At 31.1% G+C, this 21,591-nt stretch overlaps 2 protein-coding genes across 3 annotated transcripts in view; one reads left to right on the top strand and one right to left on the bottom strand.

Annotated features, from left to right (window-relative positions):
• The first annotated feature begins 227 nt into the window (after window positions 1-227).
• Window positions 228-7,779, top strand: LOC139482899 (uncharacterized). The gene is made up of 5 exons (XM_071266928.1): window positions 228-393; window positions 4,221-4,414; window positions 5,399-5,443; window positions 6,617-6,775; window positions 7,315-7,779. Exons 2-5 carry the CDS (start codon window positions 4,303-4,305, stop codon window positions 7,485-7,487), a joined length of 489 nt encoding a protein of 162 aa, XP_071123029.1. The 5' UTR covers window positions 228-393; window positions 4,221-4,302; the 3' UTR covers window positions 7,488-7,779.
• A 4,857-nt stretch (window positions 7,780-12,636) lies between these two features.
• The window catches only part of LOC139481725 (uncharacterized), a 30,886-nt gene continuing 21,931 nt past the window's right edge, over window positions 12,637-21,591 (bottom strand). For both annotated transcript variants that reach the window (XM_071265213.1, XM_071265214.1), the window contains exons 6-8: window positions 17,568-17,766; window positions 15,795-16,022; window positions 12,637-14,014 (exon numbers count right to left, since the gene is read on the bottom strand). In XM_071265213.1, the coding sequence (XP_071121314.1) occupies window positions 13,707-14,014; window positions 15,795-16,022; window positions 17,568-17,766 (735 nt within the window). In that variant the 3' untranslated portion in view covers window positions 12,637-13,706. The remainder of the gene's footprint in view (window positions 14,015-15,794; window positions 16,023-17,567; window positions 17,767-21,591) is intronic.

The raw sequence follows: 21,591 nt of genomic DNA, 5'->3' as shown, positions 1-21,591 counted from the left end.
TTGTTATTTTACTCTTTAGAATGTGTACTTTTACTTTTAAGGAGGCATCTTTGAAGTCTTTTTTAAATGAAAGACAATGCCATAAGTTTTTGAGAACTCGTACAAATATTAATTATAGTTTGCATTTATTATATCAATTGGAATTAATCTTATATTAAAATTGCATTTATAAGTTTGCACTTTTCAATTATTCAATTTATATATGATTTTTTTTTTTAAAAAGGTTCGATTGGCCATCCACAAAAATGGAACAGAGGTTGCATTCTTCCTATTTGACGGAAAAGAAAGTAACAAGACTGACTGGTTTCTTAAAGAACGGTTACAAAATTCAAGCTATACAGATTTGCAGAATTCAACAAGCAACATACCAACGAATGTCTTCTCAATTTATGGGTATGTCCATGTATCTAAATACAATGATCCTGTTTTTCATCTAAATGAACTAAGTCACGCGTATAATATGAAGACGACTAACAGACAAGAACTAGCTTGTTTTAGTTTAAAATGCCACGACTTATATACCAAGTCAGGAAAAATGGCTATTGTTATCTTATCGTTCGTTTCTATGTGTGTTGCATTTAAGTGGTTCTGTGTGTCTTGCATTTTAGTTTTCCTGTTTTGTCGTTGATCTCCTCTTATATTTGTCGTGTTTCCCTAAGTTATAGTGTGTAACCCGGATTTGTTTTTCTCAATCAATTTATAAATTTCGAATAGCGGTATACTGCTGTTGCCTTTATTTATATCTTAAATAGTTTCAAAAGAGGCATTAGCCTTATTGATTTATCGATTAAAAATAATCTGAAAAATGTAACCAGAATTATTGGTTCGCATTTTCAAACCTGCAGATTACTGTTCTTTTTTATCTTTCTAGCGCCAACGGTCATATCTTCTTATTTTGTTTCCGAATTTATTAAGGTTTATCATATGATTTAATATTGACAGTAATGCGATGTATCTACTCAATTGAGAACTCTAAATGTTGAATCCGTAATGTAATCGATATCGTCAGATGCCAATAAAATCAAATCCTAATCGAAATGTGTTATTAGAACTTAACCATGTTTCCTTTAATGTATTCAAGAATCTCTTCAGTAATCTTTGGTTTTAGATTGAATAGGGTAATTAAAATTGATGATGTAACATCGTGATCACTCGATTTTTTTATCATCTTTGGTGACATTTACAAAAGCCATTCCATTTACATGAGATTAGACCATATTATGCCTATTGACGTATATGTTCTGTAATCTGTTTTCAGAATAAAAGCGTGCATAAGCTCATTCAATATTAAATGAATTTATACGAACAGATTAACATTTAAATCACTAGTTATTTTATCCAGGCAGACATTTCAAATGGTTATTTAACTGATACATGAAGACTTCTCACAGGGGATTTCCTGCAGTACATAATCTGTAATTTGCACAGACAAATAAATACTTAATACCTAGGAAATTTTAAATCTAACCAAAGTATTTCAACATTATAAAATTCTTAAGACCAACACTCTTTTTGCAAATTAATACTCTGCTACGTATACCTTAACATTATGCAATTTCTGCCGTTCCGGATTAGCTCGTAATAATAATCAAGACTGCATATTGGCTTTAAAGAGTAAAAATGAATAAAAGAATTTATGTGTTGCAAAAAATGATAGAGTTTAATTAATAGTGTTTTGTAAGTGATCAATTTTGTTATAACTTAGTTTCTAATTCATATGAATAAGCCCACACAATTTAAGCTACACAACATTTTAAACACGACAAAAATACATTTGATATCAATAAGAAAATGCGGTGTAAGAGTCAATGAGACAACCCTCCAACCAAGGCACAATGAGTAAAGAGTAAACAGTTTAACATGTTTTAAGTTTATTTTTCATTTTCGGGCTTGAGGTTAAGTAAATTAATTATCGAGAATTAAAAAAAGATATCTATTCTTTTCGGTAACTATTTTGTACCATAGTAAAATTGTTTTGAAAGTATGTATTGTGGTTGGTGTGATTTGTTATAATCGGTTCTTTTTTATCAACACGAATATACATTTTGAACATATTCAGTAATAGTCAATCTAACCATTGCGTATGTCTAACATTCAAATAGAAGAAATAATAATTTAAATTCTAATTTCACATGCCACTTAAATTGAAACATTATTTTTTTCTAGAAAAGAAAATGTCATAGATAAAACAGCATATATCAAGATTGTTATAACAATAAGCTTATGGTCGGCTTTTTATGACACAGATTTAAAAAGAACCATTGTGTTTTGTAGTTAATACAAAAATCGGTATTATGTGTCTTAAATTGTTCATTGGATTCTTAAAATACCATCTATTTCTCTGTCCAGCTTGTTCATGTTGTTGTGTTACATACTATCCTTAATCTTATTGTTTATGAGTTTTTGTTATGTAGCAGAGTTTGACGTTCGTTATTTATCATTCTAACATGACGTCATTCAAACTCTTTGAGTACACACCCGTTGTAAAATATGAATATATTGCCTGCCGGTGGGCTGTTCCGATCGTACTTCCAAATCATATGTTTTTTTTTTATGAATGAGCTTCCCGACGTCATAGAACGATCATGTAAGAATATATGCATTTTACGGGAAAATACACGCTTGTGAAACCGAAAATCATCACAACAAGTAAACATTAACAAACAAATCTAAAAATGTGGTATATAAAAAAAGAAGATATGGTATGATTGCCAATGATACAACTATCCACAAAAGACCAAAATTACACAGACATTAACAACTATAGGTCACCGTACGATCTTCAACAATGAGCAAAGCCCATACCGAATAGTCAGCTATAATAAGACAATGTAAAACAATTCAAACGAGAAATCTAACGGCCTTATTTATATAAAAAAAATATGAACGAAAAACAAATATGTAACATATAAACAAACGACAACCACTGAATTACAGGCTCCTGACTTGGGACAGGCACATACATAAACAATGTGGCGGGGTTAAAAGCCATTTTTTAAAACAAATAAGACATATATATATAAGAAAATTCTCATTTAAATTCATTCAAAACTATCTAAATACGTCATTGTAAATAGAAGCATGTCACTAATTCAGTTTCATCCGTTCTTTTACGGCAATTTAAAAGTGCGTTTATGTATGGGAACGGCAAACATTTGCTTCCACCTAGAACGCTTCGACCCAAAAGAATTGCCGTATTTGTCCTATAAGAATCGAAATAATTCATGGGGGCTTGAATGTATCGTGATTTTACCACGGGTTGTCCCTTTATGTCGATTTTTTACCTCTCGCTGTCGCTCAGGGTAAAATATTTGTCATAAAGGGCCAACCTGTGGTAAAATCACGATATATTCAAGCCCCCATGAACTATTTTTTCAATCAACTCTTGAGAGTGAATATACACTGGACATGACAGGTCAATATACTTACGTAGGAAATGCATTGCACACCGTAAATAATCAAAACTTTGCTGGTTAAGATATAGAATTATACATAAGACTTTCGAGAACTAACATTTTGTTATTTAAAGGTGAATTAAAACACACAGACAAAGGTACTGCTGCAATGACGATATTGAATACATTGAAAACATATATTAGACATGAATATATTGTCAAAAACTGGTAAATATTCATACTCATAAGACGAAAGAAAACCTGACAATGTCATGGTAAAAAAAGATAAAAAAAAAACAATGAAAAGTCAAGCAACAGCTAACAAACCACAACAAAGAAAAACTAAAACAGCACAACAAATCCCAACGAAGCCAGAATGTTAGCAAACCTCATGCATATGTGACACCTGTCACACTCATTAGTTCTATCACTATATATCATGGTGCTTCATGGTCTCATTGAGAAGCATCAGAGGCATATTGGGTTTTTATAAAATGTTGGATATATGTGGATCCCCAAAAGAATATACTAAAATTTATTCAAGCTCTTCACAATATTGGACTCCGACACTGTTTATTTTAGGATACATCACACGACGCTAGCACTAGTAGTTAGCAATTTTACTGTACAAATACAGGATTTCAAATGAATTATGCGATGTTCGAAGAACTGTTAATTTTTTTTTTATATTTAAAGGCAGTATAATAATAACAACATCTACCATTGTTATTACGGTTACTGTTAATTTTCATGTACAAAATGTATTTACCTGTTCATAATCATGATAATATATGAAGTGATGATTTATTTTCATTTTTTATACAGACTTCAAGGATTTCTGAACATTTATAGGAGTTTTTATATAAACTCGGTTTGGGGCGGATGTGCTAGTGATGCGGGCTGGCTAATGGTTTACGATACACACAATGTTGCAGGATGTCCTTGGGAAGGATATTACCTTTCAGATAAGCCAGCAATTCTGTATAGTCCCATATCAACTCGAGTGCGCTTTTCACAAAGTGAGTTAGTTTAAAAAAGAAAACAATAAGTTAAATATTTTCATGAGATTGAAGCCCTTTTCATCATCAATATAGTGTTTATATCATGATACAACTACATGTATACGATAACGTATTTTCGATTGTTATGTACAAGTTAGTGCATGGCACTATTCTTACGTCAACATATGACTGTAATCAAATAGAAAAAAATTAAAAGGTTAGTGTTACATCCTTGGGTGAAAGATAAAAATACTTAATTTTAGGCTTTGCACATATATCGTTTCTGATTTAACAAAACAGTTTGTTTTAACGTTAAAAGTCTGTCACAAACCGACATTTTTTTAAACATGAAACAACTGATAAGATGTATGCATTTATTTTACCGTTTCGTATCATTTGCATGTAAGTGACATGTTACTCTGTTGCTATTTACAACAAAACTGTAACATGACTTGGTTTGTTGAAAGCAAACTAAAAATAGCATTGTGACAAATTATTCCATTCTGATAGCTAACTGTTCCATTTTGGCATTGATTTTAGATTCCTGATACAACTGCTTTTTACAGGCCTAGGGTTGTTTAAATTGTTCATCCTTTTAGAGGCTGCAGTAGCAACAAATCAGCAATGTGATTATTTAAAATTATTCAAAGTCTTATTACAATAGTGAGCTTCTTGGCACAAACAACGAATGTGCAAGCGGGTCTTTTACCTCACGAGTAAAAATCATTATAACGCCGGCGATAGTAATAATACATGTAATTGTTATGTATTATTTTTTTTATATTTGTCAAAAAAATGTTTCACGTAGTTTTGTGATATATAAACTAAACCGACCCATTCACAAACTTTTTACTTTATTCAGCTTGTCCGCACATCATATATGTGATCTTTAATGTTTTAACTAAGATCTAAAAAGAACTATCTGTCATCATAATCGTTTTTATCATTTGCAGCTTACTTTTGACCCTATTTTGATACATTATATTATATCATATTATACAGTTTACACAGAACTTATTGCTGACAGCATGTCTGTTTCAGTTAAATGTAAGTAAATCAGCATAAATATGTGGTTAACCTTTTGTTTGTTATAATAGGAAATTATTAAAAGTAGAATCGCTTAATCAACCCGTTTAATATATAGAAACATGTTCTTTAGTTTCGATTGTGAGGAAAGTCACAAGGGCGAACAATTACAATTAAAATTCGTCGGCGACGCAAGTTCTCAACATTCTGTTTATTCTTGATTATATGATATTAATGAAATATATCCAGTCTTTTTTCTCCCCGTTTTTACTAGTTAATTGACATAAGTTGCGGAAGCAGTTAACAAAAAGTAGTAAACACCTGAATGGAGAAGACGGACCTAAGTTGAAAACTTGTGTCTAATCCATTTGCTTTGAACTTGAAATACAGAATTTCCGACTATTCTTGCGGAGGTACAAAATTATGAAGTACACTTTATACAGTTTTCCTACAATTTTCTATATATGCTGCAAAAAAATGGTAACAAATGACGTCGAGGTTTTTTAAGCGATAATCATGTAGATTAAGTCCGTGGTTTATAAAGAGTATCATATAAGAATCTCATAGTTACAATGAGTTAAAAGATGGTACTCTTGGCAAAAAAAATATTTTCTTCATAATACAATTGATAACCGGATTCGGTTAATTTTAGCTGTCGATACAGTTTTACATATATAAATGTGGCGGTCGCTTACTGACACGGGGTTAGGTAAAATACTTCAGAAATGTTTAGATATCCTTACGACTTTTGAAAATAATAAGCTTAACACTGAAATGCAACAAAGGGAGAAGATTCATCCAAACAAAATTAAAATATTTCGATAGATGTTGTTTTGATATTTGTCTTTGAATGAGCTCCATACGTTGCAAATACCACGATTAAGTCGATGTTTAGCTCGGCGATACGTTTTTCTTGTATTTCTGTTATATTTAGATTTATTGGCTAGTCGATATACATTTACATCGATTGTGGTTTGACAAAAACGCGATATAGTGATACATGGCGGTCTTTGGTAACCCTGTCTTTTCGGGATAATGTGGAGCAACGATTTTACGTTTTTTCATATACTACAAATGTTGCTTTGAAAAACATGACTAGTTTACCTAGTTTCAAATCAAATGGTATGTTTTGACATGTGTGATTGTTTACACAATTTTATGATGTTAATGAAATACAAAAATATTTTATTTCAGTTGACCGAGCGAATCTTATATGTCATTCAAGCTGTTTAAAACCAATTCAGCTCGATGCAGTTACCCATTGTTACAAACCATGTGATACGATTATCGATGTTACATCAAAGATTCGACAATTACGAGAAGACTTAACGATTAATCGGAAAAATACAACCTGTAAGAAGTAGTTTTGATAATATATAATGACACTGATTTAAATGATATATAAATAGTTATAATATGCTTATAAACGTTGAATCAAATGTATAAATTATATATATGTTTGTACCAACTGTCACCTTTGTTTAAGTTACGCTAACAACATTTTGGTGATTATCAAATTACAGTTGATTATTCTTTAAAACCTTGAGGACAAGTACAGAGTACAGGTATTTGATTCTGTTCAATTATCAGCATACTCACTTTTAACGAAATGAAAATTTCAAGATGGTTTTGCCAAAAAAATTAAAATAAATCCATGCAATTTAACATGACAACAAAGCCTCATGAATTACGTGCCCGATTTCAGAATATCATCTGATATCTATCACGCAAAATATTCATTTTATTCTTACGCTATGATTCCATCCTTGCTCTCACCTTTATCTTTTTAGTTTGTTTTCGTAATCCTCCCTTTTATATTTTTTTGCGTAAGCTAGTTCATTTTTTTCCCTACCGAATGTCATTTAAAAGTTAATATACTTTTCTATTTTTAGCATATAGGAGAACTTTACAAAGTGTTTATGAAGATAGAACCTCCGCAAAGACAATGGGATTGACAGGCGCTACATTTCTCGTCTCTGTTGTTTGCGTGTTTATATATTTTGACTGCGTAAGATTTAAAACTGGAAGGTCTAATAAAAAACGAACATCTGCAAAGGACAACTGATAACATATTTTGTAGGTAATTAGTTCACGCAAACTATAATCCTTCACTTCTTCATTGATTATTTCGTCTGGCTATTTTTTTACATGAATCAAACAAGGGAGCAAAACAGAAAAAAATATTTGCAATGCTTTAATAAATATGTGCATATCATGTGTATAGTTATACTTCTTAATATGGATGTCCAACTCGGTGAACAATTAATAATCGATTATTCGTTTAATCGAGCAATACTCGAGTATTCGTTTAATCGAGCGATACTCGAGTATTCGTTTAATCGAGCGATACACGAGTATTCGTTTAAAAACAAAAAATACGTATTTTACATTCAATGGTTTGTTGTTCAGCGGATGAAAACCGTTCACATAAGTATCTGAGACAATGAATTAAACACCCGCATTAATCATCATAATTATAGTATTTGTTAATTCTTACGAAAATACATGTGTTGTTTTGAAAGGCGTAAGAATAATGAGTTTAACTATTCAATGATGGTCACCACAGAACACAACGAATTTATAGAGGATCTTCAAATGTTATTGTGATGATTCTAAAAATAGAGAACAGACAACATCACACTTTCAATAATATAGTCGATACATCTGCTGGAGGACTGGTAGACTGCATGGGTATCATAAGGATTTCGAAATGTTGCTGTAATGAGAATAATTCAGAAACATCAAAAATAACACGTTGGGGCGATGCTTCCGCTGGTGGAGTACTACTCCATTCCGGTCTATAACGTTTCATCCTTTTAATAATCTTTTAAGATATTCAAGATCTAGCTTCAAACATCACTAAATATATATTAACTGTCGACACGAACATATGGTGCTGATTACAAAGTAGTGTTACTGATATATATCTACCAATGGATTGATACCTCTGTTGGACTGTAGTTATCGCGGGTATCATCAGCCCAGTAGTCCGTACTTCTGAACAAGCATGAAATTACGGATTTTGTGTTATTAAACTTGCTGAAAAGAGATTCTGGAAGTTATGTAAAATGAAAAAAAATATATGTATCGCTTTTATACAAAACTCTGTAACTTCTAATTTCTTGCCCGGCTTTGACTATAGTTTTTGTTTTGTTTGGTTCATAGCTCTTCATTTAGATTGATAATGTTTGGATTTCCAAAAAATGTTGTCCTCGAGCATAACGGAATAGACATTTTTTGTGCAAATGCACATGGAAGCAGAAAAATTGTTAATGATATTACCACCACTGGGTTTAACCTTTTGCTACTTGACTGTAAGTACTCGGTGGTATAACCAGCTAAATTTTCTTTCTAACAGTGATGACAATACGGATTTTGTGTTCTTGTTAAAAGATTCTAATCACTATCTTAAATTAAAGAATATATCACTTTCATACAAAGACTCGGCTTTGTCTATACTTTTTGTCATTTAGTTTGATAATGTTTTCATTTTCAAATTTTTTGGCCTCGAGCATCACTAAAGAGACAATTATTGTTGAAATGCAAATGGGATAAGAAAAATTGGTACTAAAATGCTATAACTAACTCTGGGTTGATGCTTTTGCTAGTTGACTGTAAGTTCTCGAGGGTATAACCAGCCCAATATCCAGTACTATGGCACTGACATAAAATTAGGATTTTGTATTATTTAAGAGCATACGATACAGTTACAGGGAAGGTAATGACGTGTCTAACGTAATTGTTATTTTCGGGACGTCAAACTATGACTTGTGGTAATAGATTCAGTTTTCGAATGATTTTTGTCATTCAAACTTATCTAACTTGAAAACGAGTTCATGGACCCATCTTTTTTAAAATACCATATGGTTTGATCACGTAAGAAGATTATCTGTGCCAATTTTCATGAAAACGTAAATAGTGCAATTTATTGAAATTCGATAAATATACAGCAAAAAATGACATTTATTTTCTACATTCGTGAACATTTGATAAATATGAGTTATTTGAAAAACAAAAAGGACATTTATAAAAAAAACAGAATTTACAAATAATTTAACAAAAAAACAGCTTGTGTTTATCTTTTAAGACAAAAAAGTTATGTATAAGAAAAATACGTCCACACATTCGAATTTTGAGCAAATATATAAAATTTGGACCTCATTTTTCTAAAAAAAAAAAATAGCACATGAACGTATATTTTTGTTGTTGTAACATATTTGATTTAATTAGGCAAAATATACCCTTTATTCAAATTGTTAGCAAAATTTCAATATGGGATCAAAACTTTATTGTATGCCCTTAAACTTACAATAAAAGTATTTGGAATTGTATAGAATAATGAAATATATCTCTCTCCTTCAAAGATCTGATTCCTTGCTCGACTTTGACTATACTTTTTGTCCATTTTAGTCAAAATTCCTTCATTTTAATTTGTTAATAAACTATGGATTTTCAAGAATTTTCAAATGTGTTCAGTCAATAATCATTGAAAATCAATTTGTTGGTGGAATGCAAATCTGGTGCTGATAATTTTGTCGTTTTGCAACAATAGCAGGTGTTTTTTTTTACAGCAGAATTGTTTGATACCTAGATGGTTTTGGGATGCTTTCGTGGTTTTTTATTTCATAACATAGGTGTATGTAACCAAGGATCAGTACTGACCCCAAATGTTGCTAAAATGTAAGTTTTATAGTGATAACAGTTATCATTCATCTTTAAGGACAAGTAAACTTGTCTTTCGAAAAAAAAACAATCATCAACCTACGATGCATTAGAACCATAACGTCGTCATTATGACATAATAAATGTATACTCGTATAAAGATGAAAATAATGACTTTCACTAGCTTTTTGGCTAATTTACTGACAATTGACTTACTCGGTTTTTTTTCCGTATTACCTTAATAACATAACATATAATAAATAGTTGTTATTCCTTACTCATACTTAGTTTTCGATAAGCTAGTCAACACTTCAATAATGTGGTCATTTTTTTTTATGTAAATTTCCTGTTTACAAACTTTGAATTATTCGAAAAACTAAGGATTTTCTTATCCCAGGCATAGATTACCTTAGCCGTATTTGGAACAACCTTTTGGATTTTTATCCTCAATGCTCTTCAACTTTGAACTTGTTTGGCTTTATAAATATTTTGATATGAGCGTCACTGTTGAGTCTTATGTAGACGAAACGCGCGTTTGGCGTACTAAATTATAATCCTTGTACCTTTGATAACTATTTATTTTTAATTTTTAAGTGAACTATATGATACGTTCCATGTAAACTAATGTTCTTTTATGTAAACTTATTCTTAAAAGTTGACACTGTCAAAAGATCTTATGTTTTCATCAATTCATATCTTTCTCAATATGAATGATATGTGGTGCTATGCATTTATTATCACTTGAAGTTCAACACTCGTTCATTTCACAAAGTTTGTTCTTTTTTTTTTCTTATTGGTTAATTTATGACGTCTTGACATTTAGTTGGACTTGTACTGATTTGTATTTTAGTCTAGAAATAAATAACTTTTAAGCAATTGTCTATATACAACTAGTTTTCAGAAACTTTTAGTACTCTTGCATAGTTAGTTTATTTTGTTGGGTTTGCATTGTGTATGTATATGTTGTTTTTGTGCTGTGCTGTCATGTCATTTCCAGATCTTTCGTATCTGGCTATACGATATAAAATTACACACTGTTGAAAGTCCCACTTTAAACTAGAGAACCTTATTAATAAATTTAGTTATTTGATGTCAGTTATTTTGCATATAATGTGAACAGTACAAATGTACTAGCCCGCAGCGTTTATTGCCTTTTTGTCATCAATTAAAATTGCCAATATTCTCATTTTAATGAAAAAGTTAACCAGACGCGATCCATGTAAACATATTTATTCTATGAATAAACGTATTCGTAAAGTATTCAATTTAACACTGTTATAAGATCTTAAAGTACTAGCTCTTTATATCGGTATATATGGGTTTTTTTTCATCATCTTACTTAATACGTGGTGATGTGTATAAATTAACACTTCTAGCCTTACAATGTCATTGAGTAAAGTGGTTCTTTTCTTCGACGGTTTATGACGTCTTAGCTCTGAGTTCGTTGAAATTAGATATATCAAGGACTTCTCAAGGCCACCAACGGGTCGTCAACGCAGCGAGAATTCCCGCAAACGGAGACTAACATTCACTGGTTACTTAACAATAATGTAAACTAGTTAAGTGAAATGGACAAAAAAATTAACTCTGAAACATATAAATAAACCAATATAAAAAATAATACAGCTCAAAAGACTAACAAAAGCTAGAAATTAATAGATTGATATTTCAGTCAGGAAAACATCATTTATTATTTTACATCCACGTCCATGTCTCAGGAAAGGAATAGCAGATGGTCGCTAGTAAACATGTTGACTGCATTTATTTGGACCTGTCCTAAGTGAGGAAAATGATGTTTAGTGATTGTCGTTTGTTGATGTGGTTCATAAGTGTTTTTCATTTCTCGATTTTTATAATTTGTATCTCATTTGTTGTCTAGACCTTTGGTTTGCTTGTAAAAATTGTATGTAATTTTGCTATATTTGACCCCTTTTATACTTTATTGGTATACATTTTTCTCGTGTTCAAAAACCTTACAGTGAACTTTAGTTTCTGTTTTGACTACTGATGACTAGTTGACAATCGTATCAAAGCACATGAATTGTTTTTCTTCGGAATTAACAGCAGGTAAATAAGAACCTTGTCTATGAACGAAATTTGACCTGTATCAAACTTATTGTTCGTCGTGTTGGAAATCTTAACTTTGATACATGTATATATGCGCCTTTTTTATTGATTGGTTTACATAAGGTGTTTGCCATATACATGTCTTTTTGTGTAATTTTTCTCCAAATTTTGTAAATGTTATTTTGTATAAAACTTGTTAATTTTTCTACAGAATGTTTAGGGTTTGTATTTTGTAATTGACTTGTGTTTAATAAAGAGTGTCTCTACTGTAGTCAACCACTTTGCTCAAGGTGATGGCATGCGTTGTACTTTTGTCATGATATGGACATAATTAGGAGGAATTGTTTATAGGTTTTCGATTTGTATTTTAAAAAATTCTATCAGAAGAACGATTATCATTTTTTTTCATTATTATTCTTATATTATAATTATTATTATTATTATTACCTCAGATGATAAATTCCTATGTATTGTTAACACATTCCTTGGCATTTGGCATTTTCAAATTTAATAGGAAAACAAAATTATATAAAAAAGATAGTAACTATCAAATACAAACAAAATTGGAGTATTTAAATTTGTCAAAGTATATCACAAACGGAAGATGCTTCCCTAATCATGCTAATTAACAGTGGTATACTAATGTTGTCTTTACTGTAATGCAGCGAGTTGTAGTGTTAATTTGATACCAGAGTTATTCTTATCTGCATCGATATTTTCTACATCTCTACTCTGGTTTATATTGCATCGATATTCTCCACAACTTTACTTTGTTTATTGCATCGATACTCTCCACAACTTTACTTTGTTTATTGCATCGATACTCTCCACAACTTTACTTTGTTTATTGCATCGATACTCTCCATAACTTTACTTTGTTTATTGTATCGATATTCTCTAAAACTTTACTTTGGTTATTGCATCCATATTCTCTACCCCATTACTAAAGAACGTTTCTTCGCACACATGATGATCTGTATGAAATCTAATCCAAAGTACAGCTGCTGATTTGACATTTCCATGTCTAATGTTTTCTTTCAAAGAGGAGAGTCCGATATGTGTTAGGATTATTTTAAAAGCACAGGTTTATATTGAAATGAATTTTGTTCTCTTGTCACTATTGAATCCACACGACTATGTCAATCTCAATGATGCCCACTGATTAGGTAATAGGAAGATAATGTTTTTCTATCAACGATATTTACGTATTTGTTATTATAAACTGTACTGGTATTTTACCGTGATTTTGTACGCTACTTTCTTTCCTGTTCTTGTTTACTCTCAGCATTTAGTCATCTGTCTATTTAAATAAAGCACTCTTCTGCCTTAACGTTGCCAGGCAATATGATATCATAGTTGCTAAACTTTAACATAAATATCAGTTATTACCCTAGCTGTGCAAGTAAGGCTGGTATCGTTCTTGTATAATATATTTGCCTCCTCGTATTAATCGATTGGTACAAATATTTTGCATATTCTTACCTTGATGTTAGAGGTAATAGTTTATATGAAACATTGATATAGTAAAAATGTCTTATATGGTTCCTAAATACTACTAATTTAGCTGATAATATTTGCATGCATCTTCATATGACGGAGGGGCAGTAACGATAGGAGGTATATTACTGATGTTGTATTCAGGAGAGTCCCGATGTTCTACATGCGTGTTATCATCAGAAGCGGAAGTAAAAATTTCTTCCGTTGGTATTGTTACTGAATCATACAATGGCGGTGCTAACGGGTCGAATGCTGTACTTTCTGGTTCTATTATCTGACTGTGTAACATATTCTGTGTTTCACTAGGTTCATTAGATCTCCTTCTAGATAAACCGTTTTGAGGCATATGGCTGTACATGTTAATTTCTGAAGTGAAAGATATATTTATCAATATTTGAAATCTGGAAAGTACATTGAACAAATTGATCATGTTATGTTAAGCAGGTAGATATACCGTATCTATTAATAAAGAGATGCGCCATGAGGACATGATACACCAGTCGCATTTCAAAGAATAAAGTTTCATAACTCCTCAATGTCATATCAGAAATTTATAAAATTATATAAATGTAAATTTAAAAAAAACTACAAGGGGGTTATTTAATAGATATAAACTAGTCACGAAAGTTTCATAAAAAAAACTGCTCAAAGCATCGAAAACTGGAAAACCACCGTTTTTATGATCAAAATCACATATCTCGGAAACAGAAAATCTAAAATGTATAAAATCAAAAGGGAGCTAATTAATTACATCTATACATATAAATAATCCACAGAAGTTTCACAAAAACTACGAAAAGTTATTTTGAGTTATTATCCGAAAATGTGGATATCTCCCTTTTTAAATCAATTAAACCACATAAGCTATTTGAGTTATTGTGCGAAAACTGGGAAAGCTCACTTTTTTAACAAATAAAACCCCATATCTCGGAAACGTAAAATCTAAAATTTATCAAAAAGAAAAGGAAAGGGAGCTCAAGTCAATATATATATATTAACAATTTAACAAAGTTTATTGCAAATTAATTTATGACTTTTCAAAGTTATCGTCAGACGTTTTGGGCGACCGACAGACGGACAACGGTATACCATAAAACGTCTGGCAAATGGGTGTATAAAAATCATTTGTAAGAAAATATTGATATTTTTTTTATAAATATGTTATAAGCATCTAAATGTTATACAAACTGTTGACCTCTGTTTGACATGTTTGACGCCAAGGATGACTTGGTTATAAAAAAAATGGTCATACCAGTGTTCAGCCGACAGGCAGTAAAAAAGGAAGATGCATTTGGCAGAGAAAGCTGTATAATTTCTCATAACGTACGGTCATAATGGGGACGTTTAATACCAATGTCACGTGTAAAGTGTGTGCCCTGCTCTCTGAAAGTAAAGAATCATTGCAACAATTTGTTTTGGATTGGGGTTCGAAGGTGACCTGTTGTAAGTCAAAAAAGAAATTCCTATTCATTATATCCTAGATATAATGTCCCATTGGGCTGCTTTCCAAATTTCCCACTTATCTTCGCAGTCGACCCCTTATACAAGGGCTTACTTGTTTTTATCGTTATTTTTTTCTCTCGTCCAGAAAATGTAAATCAAAATTTGCCATGTTAAACAAACGACAATTAATCAAGCAATGAATTAAGTTTGTATGCGTGCTTCAAACGCAGTGATGGCACTTACTTTAACTAACCTTTAAAATCACAATCCTTTTTTTTTTCATTTTGAATATCCTTTTAAATTTGAATATACGTATCTAAAAACAAAGAAAATGTGAGCAAAGATTTTGGACGTACGGACGGAGCGGGCGTATATGCCAACGTATAAAAACAGTATGATCACTCCAACAGTGATTATTAATTTATAATAGACATAATTATCCAAAATAACAAAAAATATCGAACAAGGAAATTTTAAAACGGCAAGTCCCTTATCAAATGGAAAAAACATTAACATGATACAGAATTATTTACTTAAATAATCACTAGTGTTTTGTACAATGATGTTTGTCTGTATGATTGTTAGTCTTTATTTCCGTGGTTTTATAGGTCTATCTTCGACTTATGAATTTTGATTGTGTTCCTTTGGTACATGTGTAACTTCCGCCTCTTTTTCAACTCCTCTGAAAAAAAATTAGTCATACCTTGATTTAAGTAAGGTTCGTCCCGTCTTGTAGATTTGGAAGTGCAGAGATTTTTACAACACGTGCAACAAATAGTCAGTCCAACTATACACCCAACTGCACAGAGTACAATTATCGGAAATCTACTATGGTCATCACTGTCGGATGATGAGGAATCATAATTGTCAACACCATCATTATTTGAACTCCATGATGACCACTGGTATGACTGTGTAGTAGTAGAATATCCTGTAAGATTAATGAGATCTTATAAAATTAAATTAGAAGGAAAAAGACTTGACGAGGTTTGCTACTCAGTTTAATGACATTTTGTCAGATTTACGGAATCCTCTTGTTTTATCCATCAAAGTGCTTCTAAAATTTGTGTCCATTAATCCCATTTTTCTCTTTATATTTTCATTCCATGCATACACCTTTAAAAAGGCCATTTTAATAATCTTATTAAATCCTATTTTTTCACAGTTTAAAGAAAAATAGAGGCCAATGTTAAAGGAATGAAAAGTCAAGAGAAAAGTGTTTCCCGCCAAATTTTCAATGTTCTTTATGTCAAAAACATGCACACTGACACATATCATTTTCCAGCTGTTTTAGTTTCTCTAATTAGTTCCACCTATTTAGAACAGTCATTTGAAATCCTTGTTATTTTGAAACTGAGTAGCAAACCTTCCTAACATAGACAATATACACAATACTGAACATTACATTGTGTGATTGTTGTTGTTTTTTAAATGAGGCTTTTTTTTCATTTTAGCATCTTATATATAACATGTAGGTGATCTATGTCTTTTCAATTGATATAAAATATGGAGATGTGATATGATTGAAAATGAGACAACTATTTACTTAAGCTCTAAGGAAAATGAATTTAGCAACTACAGTGAGCAAAAACTAAAATCATATAAAAAAAACAGAATAAATAAATCTGGAACATTTCGGAAATATTACCTGATGAACGTACTTCTAAAGCTGCTAGTTTTCGCTACAATATTCTCCAGCACTAGGAGTGTAGCGTACCACAACATAGGATTTTAATGAAAATTCAACATTTGTAATACTTATAATTTTAGATTTGTTAACACTTTAAGGTCAGTACAACAGTTATCCTACTTGCAAAAGTAGGTAATGCCTCATTCGTCTCAACTCGGCCGATTCCGTACCCTCATTTAAGGATAGAAGGAGAGTAGCGGATTCTACCGAAGATTGCCGAATTGGTAAAACCTCAGACTTTAAGCAAAATAAACAGTCAATCACTCAATACACATGCATGATACAGTAGGATATCTTTGAAGTTTGAGGCAGCACATATGTTTAACTCGCATCTCACATATAAAAAAGAAGATGTGGTATGATTGCCAATGAGACAACTATCCACAAAAGACCAAAATGACACAGACATTAACAATCACATGCTCACATAAGGCCGCAGTTATAAATTCATTTATTTTCCACCTGGTATTTTCCTACTTTTAGCGAGTTTAAATTTAAATATAATTACGTGGTTGGTGAAGAAATGCAACATTAGGGCATGGAAATTAATGATAGTGCTGCATCTGATATTTGTAGAAATGTGAAACTATGAAAATGTGAAACTATGAAAATGTGAAACTATGAAAATGCTTCAAACTTAATGAAAAAAATATTAACATAATTACATACTTTTTTAGAATTCTCTTTTCATGATTAATTTTCATTTTTAAAAAAAGACATGAAAATATTTTTTTTTGAATTGATAAATTATTTGTTTAATAAAATAAACAATTTTTATGACTTTACTTTTTGGCCTTAAAGTTGTTGATTGATGGCATAACTGTGAAATTTTGTTTAGGGAAACTATTTGTATTTCAACTGCACATCTTCTATCTGACACCAGAGCGCAATTCCATTTAGAATCCACACCAAAGGTAAATTTCACTGTTTTTCCTTTTAATTCCCATGGAAGACACCACGTCCAGTGTAATCCACTGTTCAGGGTCTACAACTCAAAATATTCTTTATGAAGACAAACATGAGTATATATGTTACAGTGAATTTGTATAATCAGTGATTATGTAGAATCCCTGAAATTTTCAGGGATTATGTAGAATCACTGGCTAGTTTAGGGATTATATATAATCACTAAAATTTTCAGGGATTATGTATAATCACTAGAAAAAACGTCAGGGATTCTACATAATAACTGAAATGATAAAAATAGTTTTACTTATAAAGAAAATGAATAAAATTGAAATTATTTATTCTATAAAATCACATAAAAACATCATTATAAAGTAACATAAATTGTAAAATGTTAAGCACAATATAATAAAATGATAACCCAAATTTTTGAAAATGTTAGGCACACTACATGAAATTGTGAAACACAATATATCAAAATAATATGCTTCACATCTGTTTTTACCACAATATCCATATTTTAGAAAACCTTTTCCTGCACATATCGAATCAGATTTTAACGAAACGCCTAAGTGAAATAAAGTGTTCAGTAAAACATCAGAAGGTACCCCCCCCCCCCCCAAACAAAAGATGGGAATTTGCAACCTTGAACCGGTTCGAGCAAGAAAGATACAATGTTTTGTAGTCAGGCGAAATCCATTTTCAGACCTTTTTTTAAACAATTGTCATTATGTTTTTCGGGTTTCCCTTTCCTTTTTTACCATGTGGAATTGCTATGAGAATATTACATCAAATGCAAGCTTCCTCTAAAATTTGTTTCTATGTGTCAATCCTAAGTTCTGCCTGTTTTTCCTACATTTAGATGCCTAAGTTCTCACAGTTTGAATGTCTTGTTCATTTTAACACAAAAAAAAAACACACACTGGCAAAACAGATGTTCCATAATCTTCTTCACCATTTGCTTTACATGCATCACAAATAACATGCTTTGTGGATTTAAGAATAGAGCATAAATATGGCCGTTAGTTTTCTCCTTTGAATTGTTTTACAATGTCATTTCGGGGCCTTTTATAGCTGACTATGCGGTATGGGCTTTGCTCATTGTTGAAGGCCGTACGGTGACCTACAAATGTTAATTTCTGTGTCATTTTGGTCTCTTGTTGACATTGGCAATAACACCACATCTTTATTTTTACCTGAATATTCATTTGACGCTGGCTTTTTATAAACAAACAATACATGTAAAGCTATTGCTATAAAGGGAATGTTGATATTATTAATTTTGAAGTCTTCAACTTTATCTCGAAACCCTGTGTTGGTTATATCTTTTAGATCATCCTCTGTGTTTAAAAGCAAAATTATTTCATCTGGCAAGGAATTAATGAAAGAAAAAAATATAAGTTGTCTGTATTATTTTTTTTATCAAACAAAGGATCATTAAATTATTCATAATCCCTGAAATCATATTAGGGAATTTGTAGAATAATTAATAAAATGTTCAGTGATTATGTAAAATCACTGGTAATTTTCAGGGATTATATATAATTACTAATGATTTTAGTGATTCTACATATTCCCTGAAAAATCAGGAATTCTACATAATCCCTGATTATACAAATTCACTGTAACATATATATATATATATATATATACTGTAACATATATATATATATATATATATATATGTTACAGGCATTTTCTAAATTTAGGCATTTTGTAAAATGACTGAATTTTCAGGCAATTTAGAAAATGCCTAACCTTGACAGGCATTATACAAAATGACTAAAAATACCTAGTCATTTTGTAAAATGACTGAAATTTTGAAGCAAAATTCCACAAATTGCCTGTTGATTTTCAGGCAATTTGTAGAAGGAGGATATCATTGAGATGCGTATGGCAAAAGTTGACAAAAGCACAATATCTTGCAAAGAAAATAACTAATAGTTCGGTAGAACTTAGTTTTGCTCCAAAAACCAGATCGGAATTTTTTTTATACCTTATGATATGTTCTTTTTAGTGAAACTACGTGTTAAGTATGTACATGTACTCCCTCTGTATTTATGATACTAACAGTGAATTTATGACTATTTTGTCAAAATGGCAAACATACAAATTATTCTGTCAATAGAACAACATTTACAATCGCATGTTTAGAAAATGTAGTTTCAAAACAGTAAAGTGAAACATTTGAAGTAGAGAAAAGTTTGTTTTTAATTGACGGATTGCTGTTTATTTTAATACAAGATACTCTAATGATGATTGTGGCCAAGTTTGGTTAAATTTAACCTAGTAGTTCCATATGATATCATTCTTGTAAAAGTTAAATGACGAAGACGGAAGACAGCCGCCCAGATGAGAATAGCTAATTTGACTCCTTTGGCTAGGATAGCTAAAAATCGACGAAGAAAAGAAAAAATAACAGTGCATTGAGAGGAGAAGCGTTTCAAGAAAAAGAGGGATCACCCTTCATTGGCAGATCTGTTTGAGTCCGTCTAAAGCTATAGGTCAAAAGATGCGGATAATATAGTTTTGATTTTTTGGGAACATATGAAAAAGAAGATATTCATTGGTGACGTGTGTGCTTATTGCAAAACCTTATGTTGCCTAAAGTTAAGGGTGATATCAGTAAAGGTAATGAAAGAATTAAAAGTGTGATGATCCTGATTTTTCCTAATGTGGTCGGAGTGCTAAATTAGATTTTACGCCAAACAATGTATTTGCCTAAAACAGGTGAAATATTGTGTACAGTTCTGTCGTGCTAACATTTTGAGAAATATACAAAACTGTCAAGTTCTGTGCTTGTGTGAATTGTAGTCAACTGTGTTGACTTGAGTTATCAATGCGATATGCTCATAATTATAAATTAACTGTTAGCAAAACTTTGAATTTTTGAAAAAAACTAAGGCTTTTCTACCTCAGGAAAAGATTACCTTAGCTGTGTTTTGGAAAACTTTAAGGAATGTTTGGTCCTCAATGTTCTTCAACTTCGTACTTTATTTGTCTTTCAAATTTTTATATTCGAGCGTCACTGATGAGTCTTTTGTAGACGAAACGCGCGTCTGGCGTAAATATAAAATTTTGGTCCTGGTATCTATTATGAGTTTATTTGTAATAATTCAATATAAAATGTTGGTCCTGGTATCTATGATGAGTTTATTTGTAATAATTCAGAAAAATGTATTCTGGATTATTTTTTATAAAAGCTCTTCTTTTTTAATTCAGTAATTATCATAAATAAAACAGCTCTGGTGTTCAAAGCTTCCGGAGCACCTGAGATCACCCCTAGTTTTTGGTGGGATTCGTGTTGTTTATTTTTTAGTTTTCTATGTTGTGTCATGTGTACTATTGTTTTTCATTTTTAGCCATGGCGTTGTCAGTTTGTTTTAGATTTATTAGTTTGACTGTCCCTTTGGTATCTTTCGTCCCTCTTTCAATTGTTTTTCTTAAGTTTTTATTCGATAAAATAATTTCAGGCATTTTGTAAAATGCCTTTCAATTTTTTCAGGCATTTTGTAAAATGCCTAGAAAATTTAGTCATTATGTATAATGACTGAATCTTGCAGGCATTATAGAAAATGCCTAAAGTTTTCAGGCATTTTACAAAATGCCTAAATTTAGAAAATGCCTTTAACATATATATATATATATATATATATATGTAATATTAGAATGAAAATTAATAAAGTAAAGTTAAGTAAAGTTGATAAACTAAACTAAACAAAAGTTTTCCTGTTTGAATGGTTTAACATTAGTATTTTTTATTGCCCTTTATAGACTGCTGTTCGGTGAGCCAAGGCTCTGTGTTGAAGACTGTACCTTGACCTATAATGGTTTACTTTGATAAATTGTGACTTGGATGGAGGGTTGTCTCATCGACACTCATACCACATCTTGTGATATCTAT

The sequence above is a fragment of the Mytilus edulis genome, chromosome 7 (assembly GCF_963676685.1).
Source record: "Mytilus edulis chromosome 7, xbMytEdul2.2, whole genome shotgun sequence".
NCBI classification, from domain to species: domain Eukaryota; kingdom Metazoa; phylum Mollusca; class Bivalvia; order Mytilida; family Mytilidae; genus Mytilus; species Mytilus edulis.
This window is presented reverse-complemented; position numbering and strand designations above follow the sequence as displayed.

What these genes read in the sequence shown, in the direction of transcription:
- LOC139482899 (XM_071266928.1), top strand. Translation starts at nt 4,303, where the DNA reads ATGGTTTACGATACACACAATGTTGCAGGATGTCCTTGGGAAGGATAT. An exon ending in TCGAGTGCGCTTTTCACAAA is followed by an intron (nt 4,415 to 5,398) that starts GTGAGTTAGTTT and finishes CATATTATACAG; the next exon opens with TTTACACAGAACTTATTGCT. An exon ending in CATGTCTGTTTCAGTTAAAT is followed by an intron (nt 5,444 to 6,616) that starts GTAAGTAAATCA and finishes ATTTTATTTCAG; the next exon opens with TTGACCGAGCGAATCTTATA.